At 42.5% G+C, this 26,247-nt stretch overlaps 2 protein-coding genes across 3 annotated transcripts in view; one reads left to right on the top strand and one right to left on the bottom strand.

The window, feature by feature from the left end:
* Window positions 1–849: 849 nt before the first annotated feature.
* APEX2 (apurinic/apyrimidinic endodeoxyribonuclease 2) lies at window positions 850–8,752 on the bottom strand. Of its 2 annotated transcripts, XM_023202039.2 has the most exons (6): window positions 7,875–8,752; window positions 6,824–6,907; window positions 6,024–6,204; window positions 5,350–5,496; window positions 4,732–4,801; window positions 850–2,109 (listed from the first exon to the last, which is right to left on the bottom strand). In XM_023202039.2, exons 1-6 carry the CDS (start codon window positions 8,203–8,205, stop codon window positions 1,192–1,194), a joined length of 1,731 nt encoding a protein of 576 aa, XP_023057807.1. In that variant the 5' UTR covers window positions 8,206–8,752; the 3' UTR covers window positions 850–1,191. The 2 variants fall into 2 exon arrangements, with proteins under 2 accessions (XP_023057807.1, XP_031792488.1); XM_031936628.1 differs by lacking the exon at window positions 6,024–6,204 and having other exon boundaries at window positions 7,875–8,081.
* The window catches only part of PFKFB1 (6-phosphofructo-2-kinase/fructose-2,6-biphosphatase 1), a 70,994-nt gene continuing 52,983 nt past the window's right edge, over window positions 8,237–26,247 (top strand). Inside the window, exon 1 of the mRNA XM_023202040.1 lies at window positions 8,237–8,357. Within this exon, the coding sequence (XP_023057808.1) occupies window positions 8,267–8,357 (91 nt within the window). The 5' untranslated portion in view covers window positions 8,237–8,266. The remainder of the gene's footprint in view (window positions 8,358–26,247) is intronic.

Raw genomic sequence — 26,247 nt, forward strand, 5'->3', positions numbered from 1 at the left:
CCATGGCATCCCACAGAACAGGATTTACCAGTCCAGATCTTTTTTTTTTTTTTTTTTGTGGAGACGTCATTTTGCTCGTTGCCCAGGCTGGAGTGCAACGGCACGATCTCAGCTCACTGCAACCTCCGCCTCACAGGTACAAGCTATTCTCCTGTCTCAGTCTCCTAAGTAGCTTGGATTATAGGCACGTGCCACCACACCCAGCTAATTTTTTTGTATTTAGTAGAGACAGGGTTTCACCATGTTAGGCTGGTTGTGAACTCCTGACTTCAGGTGATCCACCCACCTCAGCCTCCCAAAGTGCTGGGATTACAGGCGTGTGCCACTGCGCCCAGTCTACCAGTCCCATTTTCACAGGTGAGAAGAGGCTTGGCTAGAGCAAGCACTGTGTTCAAAGCAATGCTTCCACTTTCCAGGTCACAGTATACGGGAAACATTTCCATGGCACACTTAGGGGCACTAATGATACTACTTGCTAAGGAGGTGATCTTCCCTGAGACTTGTGTGATCTCAGGCCCTGCCTGGCAATGCTGAGAGCTGAGAACCCTATTTCTTTCAACTCTGTAACCCACTGGTGCAGCTGTGGGGCACACTAGTTGGAAAGCTCCGGTTTAAGGCTACATAGCCCACCTCCCTTGCTGATTTAACCGCAGCAGTACAGTAAACTCCTACAACTAAGCAGAGAACCCTTTATGGTGAGCACTGCTCCTCACTCCTCACTATTCCCTCCTCCCTCCTCCCCTTTCCCTGGGAATTATATTATTGGGCTACAGCCAGCTGGCAAACCCAGTATTGAGATAGCTTCTTTGACTCAACTTTATGGAGTACATCCACAATGTCCACTCAAAGTGCAACCCTGAAACAAATACACAGACTTTATTTATGCACAAATACATTTTCCAGCAAAGACAGAAGTGATTTAAAATCACACAACTTCCCGGGGCAGCCAGTGTCCGTGTACTTCAGACAGGAAGGTGGAAAGTGGTGTAGCAGGCTGGGTCACAGGATTAAGACGCAAAAAGCTCACCAACAAGGAGCTAGGTAGGAAGGTCAGTGAGGAAGAGGGCTTAGAAGAGGAAGAGAAGGGTAGGAGACTTTCGGGGAGAAGCAGGAGGCAGCTCAGGGAAGGGGAGCTGGCCTCAGATCACATGCAGGGGTGACTATGCCAGACGTCTCCAGGCCTCCATTGGTTCAGCTGGGCCTGCTCCAGAGGAAGAAGTTGCACCGGGAGGAGGGATCAGTGGGAGGACCCCGGGGCCTGGCACACATGTAGAAGCGGCGGCCCAGGTTGGGCCCTGGCTTCTTCACAGTACGCATCACACATGGCTCCCTGTGGCCCCCACAGAGGGGTGTGCGCAAGGGCCCCGCCAGCACAGACTTCCAGAATGAGGTCCGTACCTCCTTCTCATCTTTGGCTTCTGAAGCCTTGGCCCGCCCCTTCACCACTTTGGCCACTGCTTCCTCTTCTGGAGTCTTCGGGGTCATGAGGGTGCTCATCAGTGGTGGGCTAGGCAGTTCTATGTCAGGAGAGGCTTGGGGACAGTTAGGGGAGGGCTGAAAGTAGCTCTTCAGGTTTTTCTGGCCTCTGCCAGAGCCAGCCTGACTAGGCCGAGGCCTGGTTGAGTGCACTTGGGCTTTGTTTTGGCACGTCTGTACCCGGGTTTGATTGTTGTGCTGCAGCACCGACTGCTCCAACACAGGACTTTGTTCGAGAGGAACTAGGAAGCGAAGGATCTTGAGCTGGGTGCCTGCAAACTCAGGGAGGAAGCGGGTGCACAGAGGTGGGCACTGTTTTGCAGGTACAGAGGACACGCTCAAGACTGCACCCACAGGGCAGTGGTCAGAGCCCATCACCTCAGGCAGCAGGAAAGAGGCCTGAAAGGTGTCTATGACCAGGGTCCTGTCCCCTAGCACATAGTCAAGTCGGGAGCCATAGTTGAGATGGCGGGCGCCAGTCACTGCTGACCAGCAGGTGAAGGCCCCCTCCTGCTTTGGTTGGAAGCAGCGGTAGCTATCAATGAAGAGCCCTACATGAGAGGCAGACTGGCACCCCAAGTTACTGAGCAAGCTGTCCATCCACTTGCGCCCTGGGTCCTCTTCAAAGCGTTCCTAGGTGAGGAGGAAAGGGGGTTGGAAGAGAGAGAGACAGAACTAGATACCTAGAACTGGAAGGGACTTGGACTAACTGCTGCATTTTGCAAATAAGAAAATTTGGTTGTCCCAAGAGGACTACTGCTGAAGGTCACACAGTCCAGAATTGGCAGAGCTGGGATTCTGATTTTCATCCTTACTGATTTAAAAGACCATGCTTCTTTTTCCCTCTGCACGAGCTTGCATTTATCTTGCATTGGTCCATCAATGGCAAATCTGAAAGTTTGTTTAATCAGAGCAATTCCCAGAACTGCTTTTTAAAATGACGGAAAACAGGAAGTTAAAAAAGTGTTTGCCTCTAGGAAGTAGGGCTGGGGTTAAGAGTTAGGAAGACTGTCAGCTTCTTCCTTTAAACCCTCTGGCACTATTTGGTTTATCTAGTGTGTCAAAGCCCTCAATGACCATTCCTACCTTCTGAGCTAAGGACCTGCAAGGATCCAGGTCTGAATACTTCCTTAGGCTCTGATCCCCAATCCATCATCCATCAGTCCATCCATTCACTCCACCTACCCATCCACTCATTCAATGCAAGGAATGTTCATGGAATACCTATTATGTGCCAAGCATGATGCCAGGGACAAAGTAGGAACCTGATCTACTCCTGGGGACCAAGGAGACTTCCTTTCGAGAAGTGATCTGGAGGGGAGGTGTGCGGGCTGAGCAAGAGTAACCTAGGTGGAGGGTGCTCCTAACTTTAAGAACAGTCTCTGTGCTGGGCCTGTGGAGGGAGTGTGCTGCGTACCCAAAAGACTTGAGGAAAGACCAGACTTGAGACCAGAATACCAGCAGGAAATGGCTGCCATAGTCACAGTGCAAGCAAGATGATGGTCACTTGGGCTAGGGTGGGTGCCAGAGGAGACAGAAACATGAAATTATGAGATGATTTGTAGCTAGAATCAACAGTACTTGCAGACTAACTGAATGTGGGAAGTGGAGTAAGAAAGAAAGACAATACTAGCACAATTCCCAGGCTTTAAGTTGAAGCAACCAAGGGGATGACAGTGCCATTCAGAGAAACGACAAGAGTAAAAGAGCAAGCCTGGTGGAAAGTGGATATGTTCTGCTATTTTGGAAAGACTGTAAGTCATCTTAGCTGGCACTATTAGTTCTCTTTCCCTGGAGGAGAAAATGAAGGAGGTATACATGAGAGATCTAGGCTACCTCTGAACTAAGTAGAGAAGGCATAAAGGTGTATGATGCTATCACAGGAATCTGAAACAACACACTGAATGAATGCATAAGAGGAATGAGGCAGGGAGGGACTGAAGGCTCGCACTTTGTAGCATTCTCTCCGCTCCCCACCACAACACCACCACCATTCTCTCACTTCTGCTCATTTCCCAGCTGGAAGCCATATCTACATTTATGTAGCTCTTCTGCAAATTAATCAAGGAATATTCCCATGGTCCTTCTCTAAGCCAAGCCCAGTGCTGAGTGGGATTGTGCCAACATAAATCACTGATCCCCCATCATGAGACATAAGGCAAGCCAAGATGAGAGCTGGCTTGTAGATTCTAGGGCAGTGGTTCTCAAGCCTGGCTGCACGATAAAGTCACACTGGGGGCTTTTAGAACGTGCCACTACCCTGGCCCCACACCCGAGAGTTCTGAGTTCATTAGTCTGCAGAAGTGCTAAGATATTGATATTTTTGTTCTAATATGCAGTTAGGGGCTGAAAACCATGGGCCTAGGGGGACTTAGAGATAAGAGGCTCATATAACAAAAAGACAGAGACGGGGTCATGTCCACCAATTCAGGGCACAGTGAGAAAAGCCAGAATGAGAATAACTTTTACAACAGGCCGACAGGAGACAACCTGTCTAAAGAGGACACAATGTGTAGGGACACTGAAGGTGGAAATAGAGACAGGTCACAGTCCATGGACAGCCTTGAATGCTAGGTCTCCATGTTTTCTCTGTATCACAGAGGTAACCAGGAGGTACTGAAAGTTCATAAACAAGAAACACAGTGTATTAAGGAAATGACCAAGGCAATGTGGAATTCACAGTCCTTGAAAACATCTGACTCCCAACAACTCTCCAGCCCCACCTTCTGCCACTCACCTCCCTTCCCGTGTCACTGAGAAGAAAGGGACTTGTGGTTCCCCAAGCACACAATGCAAATTCTCACCTTGAAACCTTTGTCCATGCTAAAATGCTTCACTACTTCAAAGCTGTTCTACTTGTCTGTTAAGATTCAGCCATTTTCAGCTGCCTGTCCTGATGTCTGAGCTCACCTAGGACTCCCATCTCTGAGCTTCCGTAGCTTTCTGGGATGCCATCTGTGTCTCTGCTCTGAGAATACCATCCTATAATTGGCCAGCCATGTGTCTGTAGCCCACCACCATGCTGGACAGCTCCTAGGAGCCAAGAGTTGGATCTGACTCCTGAGTCCTCAGTATGTGGCAGAGTCAGTATTGTCTATTGAATGAACGACCAATCCTCAGTACTATAAGAATAGTATTGCAAACCAAGCTCCACTTTCCCATAAAGGAAGCTGTCCCTGGGCCAAAAACTCAGCATTGGTTGGCTGTACAAACAGAATCAGTCAAGTGGGGCCAGGCACCTAGAGGTAGCCTTACCAGGTTGACTGCGTCCCAGTGGTCAATGGGGCGATGGGCTGTATTCAGGTCACCCAGAATGATCACATGGCTGAAAAACACAATATGGGATTGTTAGAAAGGGGTGCAGCAGTCCTGGCCCGTATACTTTTTCCTGGGCCCATGAGCTCAGACAGGCCACCTCCCATATTGAGGCTTCCTAGCCAACAGCAACTCATAGCAGCCTACCTCTCCAATCTTACCACAATCTTGCTGCCTTTCATATCTGACCAACCCAATTCTGATCTCCAAAGGTGACAGTGTTCCATGTTTGACATGACTGCCTCACTGATCAGTACCTAATGGGCATTTTTCTTATCCTTCAATCAAGGGGAGGTGAGCTCAAATACCACCTCCCCTTGATTGCTCTAACCCACCCTCACTTTCCTGTCCTTCCCTGGAACAAGACTTTCCTTTGCTTCCAGGAACTTTACCATTCTCATCTCATTTCACCCTTAAAACTATTCTGTGGGGTAGAAACAATATCCCTTTGTCTCTGAGTTCTTTGGAAAGGGTCGATATCCCTTTCAATGGAGCTTAACACAGGGCTGGGCACCCAGGACCGACTCAAGGAAGCCTTGCTGCCTAGGCTTGCAGTACCTGCCTGCCGCCAGGAGGGCTTCTGCTCGGATTTGCAGCAAACGATAGAAGCGCATCTTAAAGACTAGCCGCTCAGGCCTCCCAGGGTCCGCATGGGGGCAGTACACGTTGATTAGGGTCAAGATCCTCTCCTTCCCTTCCCATGTGCTGGAGAAAGGAGAAACCTTCAAAAGGGGTCAGTTTCAAACCTCCCCTTCTGTCCCTTCCCCATACCACATGGCTTCCATTTGGTGACTGTCTGGGATGGAAAAGAAAGGGGTTAAAGAGACACAAATGAGCTGACATGAAGGACTTGGGGACTGACTACTGGTAAGGCAGGGAGAGGGACATCTAAGGATGACCACCAGGTAATGGCGCTGCTATTCAAAGAGAACACCCAGAAAGAGAGAAACCTGGGGCAGTGAGTTCAGCACTAAGTTGCTTTTGAGATTTCTATGGTAATAAGAGCTGGATCACCAGGCCAGCCCCGCACTGTAGAGATGGAAACTCAAGCCTCAGAGGTGGAAAAATTTGCCAGGGTCACACACTGAGCAGCCCAGCCAGGACTAAATCAGGAAAGACAAATTTGGGAACTTCACCACGGTGCATGTATGTTTACAGGGCAAGCCTTAGAATCTTCACACTCAAAGAGTAGCACCAGCAGTGCTCAGTAGCAGGGAGATATGAGCTATTACCGGATCTTATGCTGTGTGAGGAGGGCCCGGCCCTCACTATCCAGAGCCCGGAGTTCCTCTTGGGTAAACTCATCCATGTTTCCATAGCAACCAACATTCCCATTCTGGGTGGCAAACAGGCCACTCAGGCCTTCTTCAGCAGCCACTGGGGTAGCATTGTCCTTACAGAAGGTGGCTACACCTGGGAACAGACAGGGTACTCTGAGCAGACCTGGCAGTCAATAGCCTGTTGCACAGCCTGTCCCACTCCAATTGTCCCCACACAGGTCACCTAAGTCATCTTCATAAAGTGTAGTTCTTGGGGAAGCTTATTCAAACCCTGGAGTCTCAGTTCCTGCATCTAAAAAAGCCACAGAATGTTCTAAGTGTTTTACATTGATACATGGTGAGTGCTTGAGAAGTATTAGCAATTATTATTATCACATGAATTAATTCATTTAATCCTCGTAACAGCCCTAGAAGGTAAACATTATCCTCATTTTCTAGCTGAGGAACCTGAGGCACCAAGAGGTAATGTAACTTGCCAGAGGGTGCACAGCTAGGAAATGAGCCACGATTCAAACCCTGGGCTTCTGGCTCCACAGTTCACACAATTAAGCACCACACTACTACTGTACTTCTGAGGTCCAGCAGGATAATTCTATCCATAAAAATTATATTTCACATAATTTACTATTATGCAGCTTTAGCTCTGTAAACTAAATGTCTAAATTTCTTATTACCCTCTCATCAAATATTGGAAACCCTTTTCCCCATCTGCCTCCATCACTAATTTAAAGTCCACAGAAAGCCCCATTTACCAGAATAGCCGCTACGGTTGCGGCTGAAGCTGAAATAGGAGTTATAACCCTCAACGATAGCCAGGGGCTCTGTCAGTGCATCCCCTAGGGAAAAAAAAAATGTAAGATTAAGTCAGAGGTAAAACTAGCATCCGAGAAACACAAAGGCCTGGAATTACAGTTGTAGGCTAATTCCTTGCACACATCAGAGCCGGAGTTGGGGTTGACGGGAATGAAGTATCTATGAGTAGAGGACCACCTAGAAAGATGGGAAATGTCAGAGAGGAAATTGATATCAGAATTAGAAGGCTGGCGGGGGTGGTTAGAAACTATGAAGTGGAGGTGGAGAATTAGATGGGAGAGGGAAAGAATCAGAGCTAAGCCTGGGAGTCTGGACGATGGGAGGGAGCTGGGGGTGGGGATGGACATATGAGAGGACAGTGGAATCTGAGCTAAGGGTGAGAGGTAAGAGAGAGGGAATTAGGGGATCTGAACTGGGGATGGAGGGAAAAGGAATTAGGGGATTCTGAGGGGAGACAGGAGGGTGAAGAAATAAGAGGACATCTAAGCTTGGGGTGGGAAATGAGGTGGGAATTAGGGACTTTCAGCTGGGAGGAGAGATGGGGATAGATAAGGGGTAAGGGGTTCTGAGCTGGAAGTGTGAAAAGGAGGCAATTAGAAACACTGAGCTGGGGTCAAAGGTGGGGTGGGAATTAGAGGATCTGAGCTTGGGGCAAGGATGAAGAATTCGGGGGTCTGACTTGGTGGCGGGGAGATGGACAGCGTATGGAAGGAGGAAATTCAGGGGACTGAGTTTGGGGCCAGAGAATGAGCGGGAATCTGACTAGATATGGGGTTTCGAGAACGAGCTAGTTTGCTGAAGACAGGAAATGGAGTGCAACTGGGGATCTAGCTAGGGTGGGAAATGGGAGTTTAAGAGGGAAGAGACCTGGGTCTAAGGGCAGGACTCTAAGAATAGGAAACTGGGAAAGTAAAATTTTACATGGGACAGGGGGCAAAAGTTAGCGGGAAAGAAAAAGTATGCAGGGATCCTGGAATCCAGAGCGCTCACTGGTCACTTTGGTTTCCTGGAGACAGACGATATCGGCATCCAGCTCGCCCAAAATGCGCCTCACAGCCACGGCGGCACAGTTGCTGGGTTCCTGATTTGCCACCCCTTGCACGGGTCTCCGAATCCCATTGATGTTCCAGCTCACCACGCGCAACATCTTAACCGTCTGGCACACCTCCCAGCCCGCGCCAAAGTAGGCGCGAGCGAGTAGCTCGCTGTTCAGAAGTTGGCCACGCCCGCCTTCCGCGCGCGTTTGCGCAGGCGTTCTCGTGCGTACCACAAAAGCGTCTGACGCACGTCGGGCGGGGGCTTCAACTTCCTCAGTTCTCATTGGCGGGAGGAAGAACTGGGTGGACGCTGAAAGAAGCAGAGCGGAAGCCGAGGGGCAATGAATGGCGAAAGGAGTTTCCAGTTGGGCTGCCGCGCGTTCCGCTCGGACACCTGAGTCTCAGTGCGTTTTTCCTCTACTCAGAAGTCCACGTGGTGCGTCCAGTTACTTACAAACGGGATTTTGCCACTTTTTAGGCGACCCTGAGCGGAACTGCTCAGCAGCCAAAGCCCCGCCCTCAATGCGACGGACCGCCCACCTAAGTGCACAGATGGCTGCCGCGCTTGCGCCCCAGGAGTAGCTGGTGCTAAGTGCTCGCGTTGGATGGGGCAAAGGGAGGTTCATGGTTGGAGGAGGGAGCAGTAAGAGTCGCTCCACTGAGATAAGACTTAGGAGGAGGGCCTTTGGCTTTATTGGGACAGAGGGGAGGAGGAGGAGGCTGTCTCAAGCCTGCCCTGTAGCTTTTATTTGTCTTGGCTCTTAACATTCCGAAGGATGTAGCCGGACACATCCTTACTCTTGGTTCTGTTTCTCAGATAAGTGAAATCGAGGCCCAGGAAATGTAAGCTCGTGAGCAGCACTGTCTCCAGATGCATCCATGGCTCTTCTGTATATGTTATCGCATTTAATTCTCAGGACAGCCCTGTTTGGGGCATTGAGGCTAAGTTAGAGATGTCGAGTGAATTCACTTCATTCTCACAGTTCAGTCTCTCTTACACTGAAATAGTAGAGCCAGGATTCAAACCCTATCTTAATTAGCTCAAGGATTACTTTTCTGAGTGTTTTTACTAACCACACACCACCCCAGGTAAGTCTTTTCCTCTGGGGCCCCACGGCACCCTGTGGTCCATTCTGTCACAGTACTTATAATACACAGCTATCATTGACTTCTATTTCTGCTGCCACTATACTGTCACCAGCTTGAGAACAATGACCATGTCTGGTTCATCTTGTTAGCCCATCCCCTAATACTGGACACAGTATATATTGGGAAGCAATAGATGTTTGTCAGGTGAATGAATGAACAAAGAAGAATAAATAGCAAGAGCATCAACAGGTTCATGGCTTGTTTTTGAGAGCACAAAAAATAGAAGTAATGGATATGCCCAATGTCCAGGGAAAAGCATAACGATGCATCTTTAGGTTCCTCACCCAGAATTGCAGCATAATTATTTTTTCCCCAGAATTTAAGTGTTAAAACCATCGTCCTCAATGGTTACAGCAAAGACGCAGTAAACTGCTTTTCCTCCTGGAGGACTTAAATTTACCAGTTGTTGCTATCAGAAAATAGCTCTGTGATTAAAATAAAAATTTGTGTGTCCTAAGCTTTTTCATGCTTTGGGGGTTATTGACTCAGAATTGACTCCCATGAACGTGACAACTAGGACAAAGGAAATGAACATTTTTATTGCTCTTGCTTCATATTGTCAGATTGCTTTCCAGTAAGACATTACGCCCATTTACACTGAAGACCAATCTGAAACTCAGCCCCAGCGAAATCCAGAACTTGCCTGTCTCCATAGCTGGTTTTAATTTCCCTATTCTGCAGTGGCTTGTTAATATTAGTTCTGACCTTTGGGGCAAGGTGAACACATGGTTGGACTGAAGAGAAAAGGCTTCGGGTGGCTCAGGAACTTCTTTGGCAACTACAACAGCTGATATTTCAACAGAGCACATACCCCCCCCCCCACACTTAACAAGGGTACATCCTCAGCCTTCTCAGGGAACCAACGAACACCTCCAGGCTTCCTCTTTGATGTCACCCACTGGACCTGCCTTAGGGGTCTGTAAATGCAAGACAACCGAGTGTTGGATAATTAGCGATGGAAGAAAAAACCTCTAGAATAAAAGGTAGGTGAGAAAGAAGGGAAAGTAGGCAGGAGTTACACAAATCCACATGCATTCTTCAGGCCCTCTGGAAAGTTTTCTTTTCGTAGATGGTTGGTTGACGTGTGCATTAAAGGGCATGGGAAAGTGGGGAAAAAGATTATATGTAACCTATTTATGTATCTGTATATTTTTAAAAATCCATTCTGGCCTTTGTGGGACCCTGGCCCCCAGGACAATTCCCTAGCACCTGTGAAAGTCTAACTTGTTCTGGTCTGGTTTTGAATGAACTGAGTGATTGAGATTATAGCTCTTACCTCCCCACTGATGTGTAAAGTAGGGTTGATTTGCTGTGGCGCTTTGAACAAACTCTCTAGCTTCTCTGGGCATCAGTAGCTTCCTCAGTAAAATGGAAATCAAAGTCTCTAGCCAACGTTCCTCAGAGGGCTGTCACGATCAAGAAGGGTGGAAAGGCAGAAACCAAAGCTCTTTGGAGACATTTCGGGACTTCCTCGCTCTAAAAGTAGTGATCTTGCTTTTTTATTTAGGCTCCACAAGCAATCCCACCCAAAACCCTCCAGCTGCTCTTCTCCCTGTGCGACTGCGGTCTGTGGAGAGCCGCTTCCAGGACTAGGATTCAGTGAGGTTTGGGGCCCAGGCATGAGGTCGAAAACAGTGGAGAGATGGTGGGCCAGGACAGTGGCTGAGAAGGAAGGGGATCATAGACTCCTGTCACAGAAGGCCTGACACTCATATACATGCACCTAGCTTGTAAGTGTGTGGTCGATCTCCCCTCACACCTTCATTCTCCACAAATGCATTCATACCCAAACAGTCTGAGAGCTACCAATAGGGAGACCCCATTCATGACTTTATTATCCATCAGCACTGTCATATGCTCCTTTACATAGGATTCTCCCCCCATACACATGCCCTATACTTTGGGAGGGGTACAGGGTCAGGATCTGGGGGCCTTGGGAAATCACATTGTAATCTTTTCTTCCCTAGAGATAGCCCTATTTTAGAATTTTAGACCAAGAGCTACAGGTCAGAGCTTGGTCTTGAATGAGAATCTGGTACTGACTGAACCCTTTCTCTGCCACGAGTTCATTGGCCCTTTTCAGAGAGGACTTAATTCTTGTGTTTATCTGTTTCTGTCCCATTCAAGGGAGAGAAACCTTTCTAGAGGTCACCTCCTACCTCAGACAAGTTAGTTCTCCCATCCAATTCCCTGCACAGCTCTCTGTTATAATATTTACCTTGTTGAACTAGGATTAGTTGTCCACAAGTTCATTTCATCTGGGGCAGAGAGATGTAGACTGCACAAACACAATAAGCAAGTGTCTCCTCTGTCCTCTGTGCCAAGACCTGAATTGGACACTGGAAACACAAATTACAGATCACTGAGATCTAGTCTCCATCCTCAAGGAGTTCACAGTCTAGTGGGGAAGCAGACCAGGAAAATACTGGTGGATACTTGCTCAGATAGGAGCAGGTGGGCAATATAAGAACCAAAGACAAGGCCTGTCCCAAGGGTACAGGGGTCACTTCCCAAAGGAAGTGAACATCAAACCGGACCTTGAAAAGTGGGTCAGATTGTGTTGGGAATAGAAGGAGAAAAAATGGCATTTCAGGCGGAGCAAAGGCCAAGAAACAGGAAAACACACCATGTATTTTGGGGCCCAGTGAGTCAGCCAGTGAAGTTTAAGGATGGAGATCTGAAAGACATGGCTGGACAGGTAGGCTGAAGCTTGATTGAGAAGTCTTGAGTACCAAGCTGAGGTCTTTCCGTAAAGCTTGTTTTGATCTCCTGCTTCTGGGATCAGAATTGGTACAGTGAGGAATCTCATAGCTAATTCCAGGCAATTTTAAGTTAGGTTTTAGAGCCTGGACCCCAGGTTTACCCTTTCAGACTTTGTCAAAAGCCTGCCAGCTTCCTATCTGATTTCCTGCTGCTAAAATTATCCTTCTGCCTGTTGGCAGGGTCATGGGGACAAAATTGTAAACATAGAAGAGACGTTCATGTGACCAGCTAGATTACCTTGAACATGCCACTTCCCCTCCCCAGACTTCAGTTTCCCTGTAAGGCTAACAAGGATGTTTGTAAGGATCGAATAAGATAAGGGATATGTTGTTGCTTTGTGGGCAATGGAAAACATACAGGGAAAGGTTTACAATTAAGATTATTAATATTAACAGATTTGTAACAGGAAATTTATTAGAATTAAAAGAGTTGTATCTCTTACAAAGTCTAGTTCTGAGACTCTAGAGGTTCTGAGCTAACCTGTAAGACCACATTCTTAGATCAGGTGTGTTTGATTAATTAAAGAAAAGCCCTGGCCTGGGAGAAATTAGGTCCCTAGTGTTCTATTCCTGACTTGGCCACTGATTTGCTACATGACCTTAGGATATTTCTAGAAAAATATTTCTAGACCTCAATTTTCTTACCTGAGAGAGTGAGATGAAATGATCTCACAAGTCTTTATACAAAATCAAAAGAGTAAAACCAAATTCATCCTTCTAATTGATTTGCAGGAGCTCTTTGCGTATTATAAATGTTAAACCTTTGCCATAATATTGTAAGTTTCCTTAACTGAGGGTTTTCTGTATGGTCAGCATTACAGTAGAAGTTTCAGGTTAGTCAAAGAGGTGTCTTATCATTTACACTCCCACAGGGAGTAACAGTGTTAGATAATATATTTTTAACATTTCCCAGATTGCTTTACATTTTTTAACACATTGAATCTTCAACAATCCTAAGGAGGGTAGGTACTCCTATCATTCCCATGTTCCAGATAAGAAAACTGAAGCACTGAAAAGTTTAGTCTTCTGCTCATTGTCTCATAGCCAACAAGGGGCAGAGGTAGGATTCCACTCAAGAAATATGGCTCTAGAGCCTATTGCTCTTAACCATCATAATCTGCTGTCTCAGTTGATTCATTTAGATAGGTGGGCTCTGGAATGTATTAAAAATTTGGTATGATTTATACACAACAACTGGAGGAAATCTGACCCTTGTGTAGACTAAGGCTTGCAAATGTATTTTAGGGAACTTCTTAAAAGGCAAACTGGAACTGAGAGCATTTGAGGGCAGGGATTGGAAATTTCTGTCCCCAAGAGATTGTCCTTGTGTAGCCCAGCTCAGTGGAAGAAAGTTGAGCTTCCTCGTAGCCAATCATTGGAGGTTCACTGGGGGTGTGAAGGTTGCAGAAGAGTGAAGTAAGAGCACACTTGCGCATCTTCCAGGCAAGCTGTGCAGTTCTATGAGTTCTACACATAAAAGCCTCAAAACAACGGGTCAGGGGAGGGAGAGGGGGCAGGTGAGGGTGACTCATCTGGGCTGGATGGCTCTGGCCTATGGACTTGTCCTACTTTGAGGCCATTGCTCTTTGCTCCCTGCTGCAGCCTCCACCCTCTTAAATCTCCATCCTAATGGCTTGGCATGAGGAACTTTAGTGAAATTTTCTATCAGTTCATGATGCCATTGTCATTCTCCTTAGGGAATCTGACGTGGCTGACAGCCGTGTGGGCAGAGCTTACCATTCCCCCACCTCCAGCCCCAGGCAATGGCTGCACTCTTCCAAAGGTGTCAGTTTACTCCTATTTATTTAGCCCTTGGCTGGAGAGAGTAGAAAGATGATCAGATAGTGCCCATCTCTTCAAAAGTGCCCCAGGCAGCACATTTCAGGTGGGAGAGGCCCTGTGGCAAGGAAGGCAGCAGAATCCAGAGAAGACAAGGGATGCAAGGCCATTTTGGGTCGGGGAAGCAGAGAAGTAATGGACCTTCCATGTCCAGTTTGGGCCTCTAATTGCCAGCTCAAAACACTGCATTCCCCAGTAGGGACTTTGTGGTTGTGTTTTTGTCCTTGGGAACCTTGCATTTCTGATGTAAATCTTGATTTCTGGGTTGGAGCTTGACATTCTACTTAGGCCCATTTTTTAATTTCAAAGCTGGGAAAGCCGCTGAGACCTACCTCCATCACCTTTGCCTCTCTACTCCACATAGGCTGTAAGCACATGATCTTTGGTCTTTTATTTGCATACTCTATTAGTCTTGTCTTCATTGGAGGGAAGTGACTGGTCAGACCTGGGCTGTGTTGCTGGCTGCCTTCCTTGTTGGGCTCCAACTTACCTCCTATGTACACAGCCCTTGGAGTTCAGAGGCCTCTCCTGACCTCTGCCCAACCTCTTGCTCTCTGCACCCAATACCCCTGGTACATACAGGAGCAGAGGCAGGCTAGGACCAGAGGAAAGAGGACAGGGGACTGAAGACAGACTTTGAGAGGGCTTAGAAACCCAGTGCACCCCCTGTCCCAGCCCTGTCCACCTGCTGCTGTGACCACAGTGAGAGAAAAGACAGCTAGTAAGATAGGAAGTGAGGCCGGGTACCTTGTGGGCAGTGATGTCATTAGCTGCGACTCCTAAGATGTCTCCGGAGATGGGAGAGCTCACCCAAACCAGGTTGCAGAAGATCTGGATTCCACACAGCAGCGGCAGCAGCAGGCTGCATCGGAGAAGGGGCTGTAAGTGGAGTTTACTTCCGTGGGTTTCAAGGTGGTGGTGGTAGAGTGGGTGTAGAAGAGCAAAGGATGCACCTCCCCTTAACATACACTCCCACCTCAACCTGAAAGTTGGAGTAGATGAACAACTGGATGAAATAGAGGCTAGTGTCAAAAAGGTGAGGAAAGAATGAGAGAGAAGACAACCGGAAAGAAAGAGATGAAGACAGAGAAGGAGGATTAGGTTAAGACCATCTTAATCAGAGGGATCTTTAGGAACTTTTCATTTCTTAGGCAGAGCTGTTTGGAATGCTTCTTGTTTAGAATTTAAGATTTCTAGTTCAGGACTGTTCAGTGATAGCCTAGTATGTTTCATTTTGGTGACTTCTGTGAAGTGTCTGGGAGTTGGTCTTGTCTGACTGATAGTGCCTGGGTGAAATAAGGTGATGGCTCCTGGCATCATCTCTCAGGGGACAGGTGCTGCGTACACAACAGTGCCATGTCACTGGTCAGTATTGCTCCTCTCCTTTCTCAGGCCTTTTCTGAGTCTGTACCTGCCTAGGTTGGGAAACACTTCATGTCTGTCTCCAGTGTTGGCTTTCTGGCACATATGGACTTCCTTGCTGCTCTGGGAATTTGAGAGAGACAGTCTCTCAGGGCCAGCCCACTGGTGTGGTGCTCACTTTGGAAATTTAAGAAAGATCAAGGGCAAAAGAAAAGTAAACAAAACCTGGACATATTTAAAAAGAAACTGGAGTATACCATTTCCCATAGATAACAGACGACAGTGGTGGACCAAGGTGCATCCAGCCCAGGGATTGTGGCCTGAATGGCCATAAGGTGGGTTAAGATAAGGCAGCTGTGGACTGTGGGACTCAGACACCCCAAAGGCCAGCTAACTGAGTTTCCACTCTGCTAATGCTAGAGGAGGCCCAGGCTTAGGGATATTGGGGGTAGCAGTAGTTGCTTAGAGGATCCAGGAGCATATAGAATGTTAAATATAGTTATAATATACAGGATGTAGGGTGTGGGTGGAGGAAGAGAGACAAAAAAGACTAGGCTCCTGTTCTCTCTCTTTCTTATCTCCACCAGCTCGCACACTCACTCAACTGGAGATCTAGGAGCCTGGAGACTGAGAGGTACCCTTACCCAGCCAGCCACTCTTGGCCTTTTCCAAGGGGCTGTTTAGTTGACAAGCAAGCCATTCTCTGCATACACGGGTCCTTCAGAGCTAGAATGCTTATAGTCCTGGGAACTGTGTCTTTCAAGTTGGAGAGATAATATACATAAATCATCTAATATAGTCTATCAAATAGAAGATGAAAAATAAATACGTGCTCACTTTAGTTTGGAGCATCACTTCCCTCAGCTATAAAACAGAATTAATGCCTATGACTCAGTGTTATTGGGAGTAATTCACTGATTCAGAGGTTCTGGATCCAGACTGCTTAGGTTTGAGTCTCAGCTCTGTCTCCCCCTGTGTCTGTGACCTTGGACAACTCTTTTAACCTCTCTGGGCTTCTCTGTTTCCTCACCTGTAAAAGGAAGTTAATAACAGTGTAGTTGTGAAGATTAGATGAGCTGAAGCATATGACATGCTTAGAAGAGTGTCTAGCACATAGTACACACTCAGTAATTGTTAATTATCCTAATTCTTATTGTTCTTGTTATTTAAACAAGAAAGTGGGTGTGTGGTCTTATTTACCATCATATCCTCAACATCAGGCCCTGATCCTGGCACATAGTAGATGTAAATGGTCACTCAGTAAATGGTCACTCTGTGCCACTTCCACTGTACCACTCACCATAGCCAAAAATGGGGCTCTGTGTGCACAAGACAGTCACTCATTAATATTTGACTAAATTTTATCAGACCATAGATGCAAAAAAACTTAGATAGTGCTTGCCAAGTCTGGGCAATGTCTGGTTCACCTCTTGCTAGGGAGGCCAGTCTATTCGTCCCTGTAAGGTCTGAATCACCTTTTTCTTGGAGCATCCTCTCTAGAAGACACACAGTCACTTAATGTTATTCTGAAGATTAAATACATTAGCATGTAAAGTACTTGAACAGCTGTGCATATTCTTTTCTCATCCAACATTATGTTTATGTGAACCACCCATGTTATTGTTGCAAGCAGTTGTAGTTTGTTTATTCCCCTTGTGAATATCCCACAGTTTATTTATCCATCTTACTATTGTTGAGCATTTGAGTAGTTTCTAATTTTTGATTATGAACAATAATCCAATGGGCATTCTTGTACCTTTATCCTGGTAGAGCAAGTCCCTCCATCTTGTCCTTCTTATGGAGTGTCTTGGCTATTCTTGGCCCAGTGCTCTTCTCCATAAATTTTGGAATCAGCTTTCCAAGTTACACACACACACACACACAGACACACACATGAGAGAGAGAGAGAGAGAACTTTTGGGATTTTGATGGAAATTACATTCAATCTGTAAATCAAATCAATTTGAGGAGAGTTGCCATCTTTGTGATGGTGAGTCTTCCCTAAACATGGTATATCACTCCATATATTGAGACTTTTTCATGTTGAGTGAAGTTTTATAATTTAATCTATAAAAGGCTTGCATGCCATTGTAAGATTTTTTTGACTTATTTTTGTTGCTATGTTAAATAGTACCTTTTTAGAAAATTAAATTTTATAGCAGTATGTTGCTAATGTATACAACTGTACTTGTTTTTCATGTAATGAATTTGTAACTAGCAAACCTGCTAAACTTTCTTATGAGTTTTGATAATTTGTATGCAAATGATAGCTTTCATTTTTCCCCACAATCCTTATTTTTATCTTTTTCTTATATTATTACACTGCTAAGACCTCCCACCTTTAATACACACACACACGAGATGTGCAGTACATGTTGAAAAGAAATGTTAATAGTGTATATTCTTATGCTGATCCCGATTTTAAGTTTCACCATTGAGTAAATTTGCTGTAGTTTTTTTGGTAGATATCATTTAATAGGTTAAAAAGGTTCCTGTGTATTCTGAGTTTGCCAGTACAATTTTTAAAACATGAGTGAATATTGAATTTTATTAAACATGTTTTCTGTATTCAATGAAATGACATTAATTTTCTATTTTAACCCATTAATGTGGTACATTACATTAGAGTTTTTCTTGTGTTGAAATAATCTTGCAGTCCTGGGATAAATAAAAACTTCTGAATTTCTTTCACTAATATTTTGTTTAGGATTTTAGCATTTTACTCAGGAAAGAGATTGGCCTGTAATTTTTCCAAGAGTGTCAAGATTATAGTAACCTCATAAAATCAGGTAGGAACTATTTCCTTTCATTCTGTCCTCTGACAGAGGTTGTCTGCAGAACTAGCCATTCCTCAAATATTTTACCTGGCAGCATTTCCAGGTAAAACCATTTGGACCTGGTGTCTCCTTTAATATTTTAACTGATACAATCTCTTTTATCAGTTATAGAATCCTTTCAGTTTGCTATTTCCACTAAAGTCAGCTTTCTTAAGCTTTCCTAAGTCATGGTTTTCTAGGAATTTTTCTACTTCCCATCAGTTTTCAAATTTATTTTGCGTAAAGTTCTTATCTTTGTATCTTTTTAAAATCTCTGTTGCATTTGTAGTTATAGCTTCTCTTTTGTTATATTGTTTATTTGCACCTTCTTTTCTTCTCGATCAATCTTGCTATAAGTTTGACACTTTTATAATTCTTCTAAAATAATCAACTTTTGACTCTTTGATCCTTTCTGTTATCTTTATTTTTTATTTAACTAGTTTTTCATCATTATTCTGTTTCTCCTACTTTCTTTGGATTCATTCTGTTGCTCTTTTTTAACTAATAGGGTTGCATGCTGCTCAGGTCATTCATTTTCAGACTTTCTTCTTTTCTAATTTACGTATCCAATGCTATAATTGGCCTACTAAACAGGGCTGATATTCCACAGATTCACAATCATATGGCCATATGAATTTTCAAAATATTTTCTAGTCCATTTTATAAATAGGCACTGTCCCAGGCTTTTTTAGTCTCTCTGACACTTACCCAGTTACCCTGGCCACCTCAAATCCTTTCCCAGGACAGCCAGGACCTACTGATTATCATCTAGCAACTAAAGGATTAGTGCCTACCACAGCAGGAGGTCTCCAGTACTTGGTGCCAGCCCTTGGACCAGCTTCTGTTTTGATAGATCAGTGCTCTTGTCATTTCCATTTTAATTCCATTCTGGTCAGAGAACAAACTTTGTATTATTTCAGTTCTTTGAAATCTGTTGATACTTGCTTTATGGACCAACTTATGGAAAATTCTGGTAAATGTTCCATGAGCACTTGAAAAGAATGTGCATTTTACAGTTGTGTTTGGTGTACTATATACCTCGATTAAGTTGTGTTTGTTAATCTGGCTCAAATGTTCTATATTCTTCTGGGGTTTTGGCTGCCTGTTGATATGGAAAATTTGTTAATGTCTCCTTGTATTTCTGTCAATCTTGAAAGTTGGTAGTTATAAACATATTTAGAATTGCTATATCTTCCTTGTGAATTGAATATTTTATCACCATGTAAGGAAATTATTAACTCTGGTAATACCTGGTAATTTGGTATCATTGATGTTTTTGCCCTATAATCAATCTTTTTTCTCATATTAATATACCTACTAGCTAATATACCTATTAGCTTTATTTAGCTTAATATTTGCCTGGTATGTGTTTTCCTACATTTAAAAAAATTGTTTTTGATAGAGATATAATTCACATACCATAAAATTCACCATTTTGAAGTATACAGGCAGTGGTTTTGAGTATATTCACATAGTTGTGTAACCATCACCACTAATTCCAGAACATTTTCTTTATGCCAAAAAGGAACTCCATACTCTAGATTTACTCCAGATGACCCCCTCCCCTTAGCCCCTGGCAACCACTAATCTACTTTCAGTCTCTAAGGATTTGCCTATTCTGGACATTTTATAAAAGGGGAGTCATACAGTATGTGGCCTTTTGTATCTGGCTCGTTTCTTTGGGCATGATGTTTTCAAGGTTAATCCATGTTGTAGCATGCGAAGTCACAAAGATTTATGCCTAGGCTTCTTTCTAAGAGTTTTATAGTCTTAGTTCTTACATTTAGGTTTTTAAATTTATTCTGAGTTAATATTTGCATGTGGTGTGAGATGGGTATCCAGCTTCATTCTTTTGCATGTAGATATCCAGTTGTCCTAGCAGCATTTTTTGAAGACTCTTTTTTCCCCTACTTAATTGTCTTGGCACCCTTGATGAAAATCAGGTGACTATAATAAGTTGAAGGTTTACTTCTGGGCTCTCAGTTCTAATCCATTGGTGTTTATGTATCTCTGTCCTTATACCAGTACCCCACATTCTTGATTACTGTAGTTTTTAGTAAATCTTGAAATTGGGAAGCATGTCTTCTATTTTTGTTCTTTTTCAGATTGTTTTCAAGATTGTTTTGGCTATTCTAGGTCCTCTGCATTTCCATATAAATTTTAAGATCAATTTATTAATTTCTGCAAAGAATTAAGCTGACACTTTGACAGAGGCTGCATTTAATCTATAGATTAGTTAGGGAATATTACTATCTTAACAATAGTAAGTTTTAGGTCCCTGAACATGAGATGTTGTTGCATTTACTTAGGTCTTTATTTTAAGCATTGTTTTGTAGTTTTCAGAGTGTTTTACATTTTTTAAAGTATTCTTTTAAGCATTTTATTGTTTTGATGCTATTATAAATAGAATTGCTTTACTTAATTTCATTTTGTTTGCTCATGGCTACTTTATATAAATGTAATTGATTTTTGTATATTGATCTTATATTCTGCAACATTGCTGGACTCATTTATTAGGTCCAATAGTGTTTTTTAGTGCATTCCTTGGGATTTTCTATATATAAGATTATGTTATCTACAAATAGAAATAATTTCATCTCTTCCTTTGCAATCCGGATGCCTTTTATTTTCTTTTGCTTACCTAATTACCTTGGTTATAACCTCTACTAGAATGTTGAAAAGATGAGATGAAAACAGACATCCTTCTCTTGTTACTGATCTTGGCAGGGGGCGTGGGGGAAACATTCAGTCTTTCATCATTAAGTGTGATAGTCGCTGTGGGTTTTTCATTGGTGTCTTTTATTAGGTTTAGGACCTTTCCTTCTAGTCTTAATTTGTTGTTGGTTTTATCATGAAGGGATATTTAATTTCCCAAATGCTGTATCTGTGCCTATTATGATGATCATATGGTTTTTGTCCTTAATTCTATTGATGTGGTCTATTGCGTTGATTTTCAAAGGTTAATCAAGCTTGCATTCCTATAATAAATCTAACTTGATTGTGATGTATAAAGTATTATAATATATACATATATCTAATATATACATATAAATCCTTTTATACATTCCTGGGTTCAGTTTACTAGTATTTTGTGGGGATTTTTACATCCATATTCATAACAGCTATTGGTCTATAATTTTCTTTTCTTCTAATATATGTGCCTAACTTTGGTAGCACAGAAATACTGGCCTCATGGAATGAGTTGGGAAGTGCTTCTTCCTCTTCTACTTTTTGAAAGAGCTTTTGAAGAATTGTATTATTCTTTAAATGTTTGCTAGAATTCACCAGTGAAACCATCTAATCCTGGACTTTTCTTTGTGGCAAGGTTTTTCATTACTTATTCAATCCCTTGTTATAGATCTATTTAGATTTCATTTCTTTTTTAGTCAGTTTTGAGAGTTTGTATCATTCTAATAATTTGTCTATTTCACCTAAGGCATTTATTGTGTTGGCATACAGTTTATGATTGTTCATAATATTCCCTTATAATTCTTTTTATTTTCATAAAGTCAGTAGTAATGTCTCCTCTTTTTTTCCTGAATTTATTAATTTGAGTTTTCTCTTTTTTTTCTTGGTTAGTCTCACTAAAGGTTTGTCAAGTTTATTAATTTTTTCAAATAACCAACTTTTGATTTTGTTGATTTTTTTCTAATATTTTCCTATTCTCTGTTTTATTATTTTCACCTCTAATCCTTATTATATCCTCTCTTCTGTTTCCTTTAGGTTCCCGTATTTGTGAATTTCCCAAAGTTGTCTCTGTTATTAGTTTCTAATTTTACTCCATTATGATGGAGAACATGCCTTATATGATTTCCATTCTTCCAAATTTATTGAAGCTTGTTTTATGGCCTAGAATATTGTCTGTCTTGGAGAATGTTTGATGTACACTTTGGAAAAATGTATAGTCTGCTGTTTGGGGATGGAGTGTTTTACAGATGTTCATTATTACTACTTTGTGTTGAAGTCCTCTATTTCCCTGTTGTTGATCTTCTATGTAGTTGTTCTATCCATTATTGAAAGAGTGGTCTTGAAGTTTCCAGCTTGTCAGTGGATTGTCTATTTCTCCCTTCAATTCTGCCAGTTTTGCATCATGTATTTGGCGGCTCTGTTGTTTAGGCATATATGTTTATAATTGTGATATGTTCATTATTGGTTGACCCTTTTGTCATTAAATGTGCCTATATATCTCTAGTAATGTTTTTTAATATCCATTTTGTCTCATATTAGTATGGTCACTCCAAATTTCTTGTGGTTGCTGTTTGCATGATGTATTACTTACATTCTTTTACTTTTAATCTATTTGCTTCCTTCTCTTTTTTCTTCTTTCTTTTTTAGAATAGAGATGGAGTCTCACTATGTTGTCCAAGCTGGTCTCAAACTTCTGGGCTCAAGGGATCCTCCCACCTTGGTTTCCCAAAGTGATTGGATTATAGGCGTGAGCCACCAGGCCTGCCTTGTATCTTTCAATCTAAAATGTGTCTTCTGTAGGCAGCATGCAGTTGGATCTTCCTCGTTTGTATTCAGTTAGATATTCTCTACCTTTTGATTGGGTTGATTAATCTCTTCTGATTTCAAATCATTATTGGTATAGTTGGTTTAAATATGCAGTTTTATTTTTCCTTAGAGCTCATGTCTTTTTCCCTCTATTCCTCCTTTACTGCTTTCTTTTGCATTAAATTAATTGTTCTAGTTTAACATTTTAATTCATTTGATCATTTTTGTTATACATTTTTGAGGTATTTTCTTCGTGGTTGTTCTAGGGCTTTTCACATACATCATACATCAATGTGCTTCAGATTTGTACTAATTTAATTCCAGTGAGATATAAAAATTTCACTCCTATATATTTCTCTTCCACCTTCCTTTTTGAGCTATTATTATATACATATATATTATATCTGTATATGCTATAAACTAAACAATGCATCATTATAATTATTATTTTATATAATTTTATGTTTTAAAGAAGCTGGGAAAATTAAGGCGAACATGTATGTATTTATTATTTTCTATTATTTTCATTTGTTCCTGTCAGTTTGAATTACCTTCTGGTATCATTTCCTTATTTCTGTATAACTCTTTGCTTTGTGACTTGGTTAGGCTATTTTTAAAGTATGTTTCCCTGCAGTGTGAACCCTTCAGTGTTGCTTCTTGGAGTGCATAGCTTTTGACTTGCAGGTAATTTGGTCTTTCTTTGACTTTTTTCCCAGTCTCTCTGTTAAGCTGTCAGCCCACATGGGGGTATTACACTCTAGGCTCTACTAATTACTAGCTGAACGCTCTATTTTGTTTTTGTTTTTTGTTTGTTTGTTTGTTTGGCAGTGTCCTGAAGCATGCATTGCCCAGCATGCTTTATCTAATTAAACTCTTGCAGGAGTAGTTTGAGAAGTAAGTCTTTTAGGATTCTTCATACTCCAGAAGGGCTCTTCTTACCTGTCCCTCTCTCTCTTGTTCTCTCTGATAAACGAGCTGGCCTATGTTGTTCTTAGTTAAGTGAACTTGTAGTGTTTGAGAACATCCTTGGGCTTGAGCTTCTTTATACAATGTTAAAAATAAAGTTAGTTTTGGGGGGAGAGTTTCAGAGCTCTCTCCTCTTACGAATTTCCTCTCTCCATGAGCATACTGTCTGAGCACTGTTCTGGGTGCTGGGCGAGGCAGCAGCTTCTGGTCTTAGTTTGCCTGTCCTGGTGTGGAACCTACCCTATGAGCAAGATGGAATGAGAGTAATCAGGACCCCAGTATTCTTAGCCTATTGCACCTGGGATATAGCCTCTATTCTATGAGTAAAAACTGGGAGGAGGAAGGGAACCTCCAACCTCTTAACCACACTTGCCAGGCCTCTGCAATTTTGAGTGGAAGGGAATGCTAAATGCTAGCTCTCTGCTCCTTCCAGTAAGATGCCAAAGTACTGATGGGACATTCTCTCCAAGAAGAAAAGGAGCTTCATCTTGGCTACACACACCTTAAGTGGAGCTTCTATCAAGCTAAGCTTGGAGCCAGTAGTGAGGGGACAGTAGTAAGGTTGGGAACAGTAGCATGGCACATGTGTCAAAGACTGTGTTCTTACCAAATTTCAGTAGATTTTCGTGAATAAAAATATCTTCATGTGCTGTATTCCATTTAAGACAATTTCCAGAGATTTTAAAAGATTGTAGTGTTGTAATTTTTGCCAGCTGAGCTTGTTTTATTAGAGAAAGGGTCTTCAGAGTTCCTCATACTCTCATGCCAGAAATGAAGGTCTCAAGATTGTTTTTGTGTGTTGATCTTGTATCTTGCAGCCCTGATGAACTCACTTGTTAGTTCGAGGAATTTCTGTAGTTTAGGAGGATATTTCTATGTAGACAATCATGACATTTCAAATAGGGAATTTTTAAAAATTATTTTCCAAACTGTATGCCTTTTATTTCCTTTTATTGCCTTATTGCAGTGGTTAGAACTTCTAGTACTATGTCAAAAGAGTGGAGAAGATGGAAATCCTTACATTAGTCCTGATGTTAGGGGGAAAGCATTTAGTCTTTCACTTTTAAGTATAATGTTGGTGATAGTTTTTGTTTACTTTGTAGAAGTTTCTTATCAAGTTGAACTTAAACAAATTTACAAGAAAAAAAACAAACAAACAACCCTATTAAAAAGTGGGCAAAGGACATGAACAGACACTTTTCAAAAGAAGACATACATACAGCCAACAAGCATATGAAAAAATGCTCAACATCACTTATGATTAGGGAAATGCAAATCAAAGCCACAGTGAGATACCATCTCACACCAGTCAGAATGGCTATCATAAAAAAGTCAAAAAATAACAGATGCTAGTGAGATTGCAGAAGAAAGTGAATGTTTATACACTGCTGGTGGGAATGTAAATTAGCTCAACCATGTGGAAAGCAGTGTAGTGATTCATCAAAGAGCTAAAAACAGAAGTACCATTCAACCCAGCAATCCCATTACCAGGTATATACCCAAGGGAATATAAATCGTTCTATTATAAAGACACATGCAGACATATCACATCACAATACCAAAGACATGGAATCAACCTAAATGTCTATCAATGACAGACTGGATAAAGAAAATGTAATATGTATATACCATGGAATACTATGCAGCCATAAAAAAGAATGAGATTATGTCCTTTGCAGGGACATGGATGGAGCTGGAGGCCATTATCCTTAGCAACCGAAAACAGGAACAGAAAACCAAATACTGCATGTTCTCCCTTGTAAGTGGGAGCTAAATGATGAGAACACATGGACATAGAGAGGAACAACACACACTTGAGACCTACCTGAGGGTGGAGAGTAGGAGAAGGGACAGAATCAGGAAGAATAACTAATGGGTGCTAGTTAATAGGTAGTAGGTACATCTGGGTGACAAAATAATCTGTATAACAAACTCTTGTGACATTAATTTATCTCAGTAAAAAACTTGCACATGTACCCCTGAACTTAAAATAAAAAATAAAAATATAAAATCTTAAGCTTAACCATTCAGAAACCACCAACTAACCTCTAACTATGGACTTTCTACTTTAAGCAATCAAATATTTATTTCATCTCTCTTCTGAGAACACCTTATAAAAGTTTTCCCTTGATCCCCTGAGCCCTGAACTTGTGTATTGTGCTTCCCAATTGACGAATTGCTGAGTACTTAAACTCATTAAAATTATTGAAAGAAAGGAGTGCCTATCAAGTTTAGGTAATTCATCTCTATTCCTAACTTGCTGAAAGTTTTTATCATTAATGGGTTTTATGATGTGCTTTGTCAGTGTGTATTGATTTTTTTTCTTTAGTTTGTTGATAGGATGGATTATGTTAATTGATTTTTTGAATTTTATTCTAGTCTTGCATACCTGTACTAAATCCCACTTAATCATTGCATATACAGTCATCCCTCAGTATCTGCAGAGGATTGGTTCTAGGAACCCCTGCAGATACCAAAATCCATGAATGCTTAAGTCCCTTTTATAAAATGGCCTAGTGTTTGCATATAACCTACACATATCCTCTCATATACTTTATTTTTTTTTAATTTAATTTTATTTTTTTTATTATACTTTAAGTTCTAGGGTACATGTGCATAACGTGCAGGTTTGTTACATATGTATACATGTGCCATGTTGGTGTGCTGCACCCATCAACTCGTCAGCACCCATCAATTCATCATTTATATCAGGTATAACTCCCCAGTGCAATCCCTCCCCCCTCCCCCCTCCCCATGACAGGCCCCATTGTGTGATGTTCCCCTTCCCGAGTCCAAGTGAGCTCATTGTTCAGTTCCCACCTATGAGTGAGAACATGCGGTGTTTGGTTTTCTGTTCTTGTGATAGTTTGCTAAGAATGATGGTTTCCAGCTGCATCCATGTCCCTACAAAGGACGCAAACTCATCCTTTTTTATGGC

This window comes from Piliocolobus tephrosceles, chromosome 12 (genome assembly GCF_002776525.5).
Source record: "Piliocolobus tephrosceles isolate RC106 chromosome 12, ASM277652v3, whole genome shotgun sequence".
Classification (NCBI taxonomy): domain Eukaryota; kingdom Metazoa; phylum Chordata; class Mammalia; order Primates; family Cercopithecidae; genus Piliocolobus; species Piliocolobus tephrosceles.